At 42.9% G+C, this 7,500-nt stretch overlaps 1 protein-coding gene across 1 annotated transcript in view; it reads right to left on the minus strand.

The window, feature by feature from the left end:
- LOC117444459 (rab effector MyRIP-like) overlaps positions 1-7,500 on the minus strand; it is a gene marked incomplete at its 3' end in the record, with an annotated part of 50,717 nt that overhangs the window by 31,968 nt on the left and 11,249 nt on the right. Inside the window, 1 exon segment of the mRNA XM_071202740.1 lies at positions 2,958-3,094. Coding sequence (XP_071058841.1) covers positions 2,958-3,094 — 137 coding nt within the window.

The following is a 7,500-nucleotide window of genomic DNA, read 5'->3' on the forward strand; positions in this document are numbered from 1 at the left end:
TGAGAAGAGAGTACAAGAAAGGAAAGGACAGGAGGACAAGTGAGGACAGGTGAGGAGAGGAGACAAGAGGACATCAGGAATATGGATGATTGATGCAGAGATGTGTGTCCACTCACACACCAGAGATGAAGCGACCATCAAGTTAGTAAAGTACTTTTCTAAAATGTCAATAACCTTTAGTTCCGTCTTCCTTGTTGCAGGATATGTCATATATAACACACACAGTTAAGCTTTCAAAAACAACCGAAGCATTGAACCTTTCAAAGGCCCAGAAATATGTTGGATCTGAATCACACACTATTTTAATAATGGAAAGGTCGGCACCCTTCGTGTTTCCATGCTTTGCAAATCCCTCTCACGGGACAACACGGGTGTGAACCAACAAATAGTGTTATTAGACTAAAGCCTCTTTCTGACCAACATATGTTCAGATTCCCAGCGCAGATATGCTGGCTCGACGTGCTGTCTATATATGTATACATCACAGATGGAATACACATCCATTGTGTCCCTCAACATGCCCTCATTCTAGCCTGATCCACTCCTGCCCAAAGTCTGGCCTGATGTATCCCCTCTGCATCTTTTTAATCCCATGTATCTTTTTTAAATAATGCCTTGTATCCCGCGACAGAAGCAGGCCTATCATGTTGCAGCCGCGTCAAAACAATGTTATCCAGAGCAGGATCGAAGCTGCGCGGCGGCAGGAACAACTCCCAGAGGACGCAGAGTGGCCTGAGCCCGCGGGGATGACCATGCAGGACGAGAAGGAGCCCGTCACCATCACTGACTCCAGTTCAAACACAAGAGCAAAATCAATCTGCAGCCGTGGAGTAAAGGGGGTTTCCCACATCAAATATACAAGGGTAAATAAAAGTGCTTAACCCGGGATGCGTGTTTGAAAAGCTTTGTTTCCACATACCGTACTTTTCGGACTATAAACCGCGACTTTTTCCCCCCATTTTCTGTGTGCAGCTAACGGCCACTAGGGGACCTCCTAAATCTATGGATGTTACAGGTCAAATTAACCACCTTTAACTCTATGGGCTCTATGACCGGTCCGCGCCTGCCACCTTTAAGCGGCGAGCTTCTCCAATATGGTCTAGCTGCGGCCGCGGCCAGTACACTTCTTATTATACACCCATGCCAGTACACGGCGGTACCATGGATGTATAATAAGAACTGGATACAGCGTGGGAGGCGGGGCCTCATTCATTCCTATGAGAGTTGCTCATTAGCGCATGATGATAAAATGGCCCAACTTTTGAGAGAGTGAAACGTCACAGATTACCCAGCATGCCTGAGAAGTACCCGTATGTGCGCTAATAGCGCATGCGCAACTTTAACCAAAATGCTCGTTCATATCAAGCACGTGAATTTGCGTACACGTAACAGCACCGCGCGTTCATGACAGCATGGTAATGGATTGTTGTTATCATGGATTTGATATTAACGAGGCGGCAGTTAGCGGCTAGCTAGTAATGATGCTAATGTACACATCAATCATTATGTACTTATATTACGTTGTAACAGGATCTAGTGATATCCAACAGAGCTTCATTTAGCATGAAATAATTATTGCACTGTATATACACACACAGTGCAATAAGCTTCTTCGTGCGATAATAAGCTACAGGGACGTTAATCTAACGTCGGTAATATTAACTTTATTCAATACAACATTTACGGTACAAGATTTAATCATACAGCCCATCATGTATATACTATTTTACAAATGATGAATTACAGCAAACATGTGCAATATATCCATTATTACAGCTCCGTGGGCTGGCAGTAAGGCGATATGGGTCCGTTGTTATTGTGCATCCATGGGTAAAGATAAACGCATGTAGTGCTGAACACGTAACATTAACGGGAAATAACTCTCAGAATAACGTTATTAGCACATTTTTACAACTTGAGGAACGAATGTTTTTAATAAGGGCTATACAAGTGTTCATACTGGGTAGTTTATTTAGTTTAAAAAAAATTATCCAACGAGTTACAGACCACTCTTTCCCCATGTAAGTCAATGGGAAAAAGTGTTTCCGGGCGTGGCAACCAAACGGATGTACAGTACCGCCGTTTTGCCACCACGAATATTTTCATCTGAGTCCGGCACACTTCCTGGGGGCTTGGGCGGTACACGATGGTACACGACACGCCCACCTGACACGACACTACGGTGGCTCAGAGGCACCACCGTTAAAAGCGAATTGACGAGATTTACATCATACAGCCCATGTAGTATAAACATTGATTTTAATTTCTTACAGTAGGCGAGGTTTTGGGGTTTAGGAGGGAGGAAGGAATGAAGATTAGGATTGGATAAAAAGGTAGGGAGTGGTTAAGGTTAGGATGGGGCGAAGGGAAGGGTTAGATTGAAGGGAGGGAAGAGAACTGCTAAAAAAAATTATCCAACGAGTTAGACCACAAAGGAAGTGTAGTACCGCCGTTTGGCCACAAGACTCCGGCGCACTCCTGGGGGCTTGGTTCAACCTCCACTGTCCGCGGCCGCAGCTAGACCCTTCTCAGCCACCGTAGTGTCGTGTCAGGTGGGCGTGTCGTGTACCATCGTGTACCGCCGTGTACTGGCCGCGGCCGCAGCTAGACCATATTGGGAAAAGCTGGAGGCCGGAAAAGAGTGAGACAGGTAGCGCGCCAAAGTAAAAGTGGAACCGAGAGACAGAACGAGAGCAAGACAGACGGACAATGTAGCTGCTGCAGCTTATATGCAGGTGCGCTTTATAGTCCGAACAGTACGGTACATCAAGTGAGCCTCACAGGGTTTCCTCCAAGTGTCCACGTAAAGCCTCAAACCAGCATGTATGAAAACGGGACACATTGCACTGAGACACAAAGCTGCTCTGCAATCGGAATGATGCAAATGAGATTAAAAGATAACAAACAAACAGCAGACGCTTGGCAACAAAGGTCTGATTAGAAAGTGGGCGAGTTACCGGGCAGATCGGAGAGCGCTCCTCTCTCGATGATGTGCTTCCTGTACAGAGTCTTCAGAACCTTGGCGCTGCCGAACCTCTTGAAGCGACTCTTCACGTTGTTATAATACCATTCGAGAGACTGTGTCCTCAAAACCCTGCCGACAAGAAGGGAGGAGGGAAGAAAGAAAACAAGACGTTAAGTCAAAGAGAACAGATGGCAACGGATCTGGCAGCAAGGAGATGTTATTATAGCTACAGCAGGATTATAGTTTGAGTTCAAGCCGAGACAAATCGATTAGGATCCGAGTGTTTTATTGAATTCATTCGAGGAAGATAATCAGACCTTTCCAATACATCAAAGTAGGGCTGTGCAATTAATCGTATTTTAATCGCGATTACGATTTTGGCTTGCAACGATTACGAAATCAACGTAATCGAAATAAAACGATTATTATTTTTATTTATTTTTAAAAAATGTTATTTTTTTTTTTTTTTTTCAGTTGAATTATACTTACAGTTCAGGTTAATCAACTCTTAAAAACATACGGTTCACTTTTTTTTTTCAATAAATGGATGTTTTCAAAGTAAATGGATAATCGTTTTTAATAATCGTGATATCAATTATTGACCAAAATAATCGTGATAATGATTTTTGCCATAATCGCACAGCCCTACATCAAAGAAAAGGAGGATTTCTTGCGGATGAATTGTCTTTTTCAATCGTTCCTCTCTTTGTTGAGGCTGCTTTGAAAATGGGATTTCTTTAATTGAATTGTTTTTAAAGTATTTTTTGTTTTCGGATGTAACGTTATATACTTTATATCCTGCTCTGATTTCCCACACACATACAGTACGTGAAGCCAAACACACACACACTAGTTAATTACATATTATTCATCATCATCATCAAAATCAATCCCACTACCAAGTGTTAGTCTTTCAGAAAGCGCCCATGTTGCTAAAGGACGTCCCTCGGTGCTATTGACCTCTTATACATAAGAAACAAATCAATCAGCGACACCTCATCGACACGCTCCTTCATGAACACTGAAGTTCATCGTCAGTCAATCCTTCATGCTGTTGATGCTGCTGTTCAACAGTGAGACTAGTGAGGCCGCTAATGAAAGCATCCTGAGTGTCCCCGAGGCGGCTACATCCCTCCTTCCTAACCTCCTTTCCTCTTTCACAGTGGATTTATGATCCTATCCAGCTCAATGGGCCTCAGCTCTTTAATGTCGTGCCTCGGGTCAACGTAGCCCCTCTAATGGCGCCCGCCGAGCTCCAGTGACGAGGGGGAACTGTGTATCTGCCTCTGGGCCCGGAGAGGAAGGCGAAGACATGCATCTGGAAGAGCAACATAGCGTCCCGTTAGCATCATGTGAAGGAGGAATACAAATCGGTTCCTTCTGGATCGGCTGTTAAGTACACTAGGACCAGAGTCTGTGGTGTGTGCAGCTCTCCACACACACACACACACACACACACACACACACACACACACACACACACACACACACACACACACACACACACACACACACACACACACACACACACACACACACACACACACACACACACACACACACACACACACACACACACACACACACACACACACACACACACACACACACCACACACACACACACACACACACACACACACACACACACACACACACACACACACACACACACTTTTCTACCCATCTCCGCTGCTACTGCACTGAAACTGTACTTTGAACATCATTTTTTAATTTGCACTAAAGAATGCTTGCATTAATGTAAATTCATGTTCTGTGGATTGTGTTTTTAAAAAAAAAGTATTATTAACTAGTACTTATTACTACTATTAGTTAGTCTTATACCCCATTTATCTAGGCCCTTTGTGTATCTTGCTTTATGTATGTCACACTCAGTGTTGGGAAAGTTCACTTTCTACATGAACTAGTTCAGTTCACAGTTCACATATTTTAAAATGAACTAGTTCAGTTCATAGTTCATAATTCAAAATATTGAACTAAAGTTCATGGTTTCAAAAATGAACTAATTTATAGTTCATAGTTCTTTTTTCAATACGTTGCTGCGAGCTATTATTTGTCTCCTGTATGATGTTAATGGGCCATTTCAATGTTTACAATATCCTCAGAGGGCCGTACAAGTTATTGACCTCTGCTTAAAAAAACTAAAATCACAGCCCATTCATTTCATTCTGTGCAAAGAAAAAGCAACCTCTGAATCCAGATATCTCACCATGACTCGCGTATGCATGCACGTGCACGGTGTGGCGTGACCACCAACACAGAAAGATATGGACACAAGATGTGTGCAAATGTATTTAGTTTCCTATCCATGTGAACATGGTTTAAGTGGGGGGGGGACCTAACCTCCTCTAGAGGGGTCCGGGGGGCATGCTCCCCTGGGAAGATTTGTTGTACTTTGAGAGCAACATTAGGAGATCTATGGACACATCTCTCAACACCCAAACACAACTGTAAACAGATTTTCTTTTAATTTATGGATATTTGACAAATCACTCCCCTTTCAAACTGTATTCTTCTTTATTAATAACTGTCATATAGTATTTTATACCTGTTTACTTTATTCTCTTATTTTTTTTATAACTATAATGATCATATAAAGATGTGCCTTTACCTCACTGGTTGTAGACAAAGCTTCTTATATTCGTTAGCATAGCTAGCTAACCAGATGCTAATGATAACAACACAGTTATTGACTGTCTGATCAGTATGACCGATGAGCAGATCGCCACTGGGCTTTCAACTAAAGACACAGACACGCAGAAACTGCGGCATGTGTATGGACTTATCGGTACTGCAATTTCTGAAGTGCTGGAGTGGCGTTCTGGTGCTCTCCGTCAGAACTGCACCCCTGTCAGTCGAGACATATACCACGTGATGACACGTTAGGCTCGTGTTGTGTTCAAGGACCCTGACCTTGGCCAGGAAAAACAGGCACTCGCTTGTTTAATTTTTTTGCGGTCTAGATTTCTTTCATTTTTTACGTTTGTTTATAAATTACCTCGAGGGCCGTACCAAATTGTCTTGCGGGCCGTATACGGCCGGAGGCCGGAGGTTCCCCACCCCTGCCGTAGAGTCTCACTCTGAGTGCTGCTGCAGCTGCTCTCGGCTTCGTCCCTACTAATTCATTCAATGCTCGCCGGTTCCACATTGTTTCTTGTGAGGAGTCTGATATATTTAGTATATTTATATTTTAGTGCGACAGCCAGGGGTGACAGGCGCGTACGCGTCACAGGCAGCTTGCTGTTGCCAGATTGGGTGGTTTTCCGCATTATTTTGAAGCCTGTTTACGGTGTGTTTTAACTGGGTTTTCGGCTGAAAGGCATATGAAATCTGGCACACTTTTGAACGCCGTTATAATACAGTGCTGAGAATGAACGCACTTTTGAACGCCGTTATACAGCGCTGAGAATGAACGCGTTCTCAATTACGTTCATCTAGCGGAAATACAGTACGTTCAGTTCACGTTCGCCCAAAATATGAACGCGTTCATGAACGATCGTTCATTGAACGCGTTCAGGTACATCACTGGTCACACTGTGGGACTGCGAGAAACGGTATTTCAAGATTTCTGTATTTATAACACATTGACAATAAAACTGACTTTGACTTGACTTAAAGAAAGATCAGAGGTTGGAGATTAATCTTTGAACTTTAACTTCAGTAAATGTAGTAATACCACAGTGTAGAAATATAAGTAAAATCCATGGCCATTTTCAGAATAATCCCAAATCAGTAATTCTACCATCGTAATCCATAAAATAACGTATATCCATTAGTATTTTTTTTTAATGTATTTATAATATCAACCTGCAAAGTAGCTAATCTTAGTAAAAAGTACAATATATTCTTCCAACTTAGAGTAGAAGTATGAAGAAGCATATAATGGAAAGATACCTAATGTAGAAATACCTTAAAAATGTACTTAAGTATTGAGTAACTTTACTGAGTTGCTTTCCACCAATTAGAAATAATTGTCGATTAAAGTCCTTCCAAACTTTAAAATGCCAACTATGTCTTTAACTACAGCCCAAAGCACGACATGGAGAAATGCAATAATGGCAAGATGCCAAGCTATGATATACCAGTGGGAGTTCACTGAAAAACAAGTATTTACAGTACACATAAAGTATCCTTACAGGAGAATACATGTCCTCAAAACTTTTATGTTAGCATATTTGAACATGCACATATGTCTGCGCCGCACAGTGGTTCACTGCGCTCTCCGCCTGTCACTCACGTCTGCCACTAAATTAGATGATAAGTGAATTCAAACTCCGGCTCTCTGGCATGCCAGCTGCACACACACTTTGAGAGAGAGAGAAAGCGGAGGGATTTAGGGGCAGTGGGAGAGGCGTCTGGATGAACGCAGCGTGCCATGGCTTCCCCGGAGCGAAGGGATCCAACAAGGATATGAAGAAGAAGAAGGGAGTGGATAAGCAGGGGCTTTCAGGCAGGAGCCGTGTCGGAAACACGCTTCATACTTAGGGAGATTCCCCGATGCCCGGACGCTGCCTT

Source organism: Pseudochaenichthys georgianus, unplaced genomic scaffold (assembly GCF_902827115.2).
Source record: "Pseudochaenichthys georgianus unplaced genomic scaffold, fPseGeo1.2 scaffold_814_arrow_ctg1, whole genome shotgun sequence".
Lineage (NCBI taxonomy): Eukaryota > Metazoa > Chordata > Actinopteri > Perciformes > Channichthyidae > Pseudochaenichthys > Pseudochaenichthys georgianus.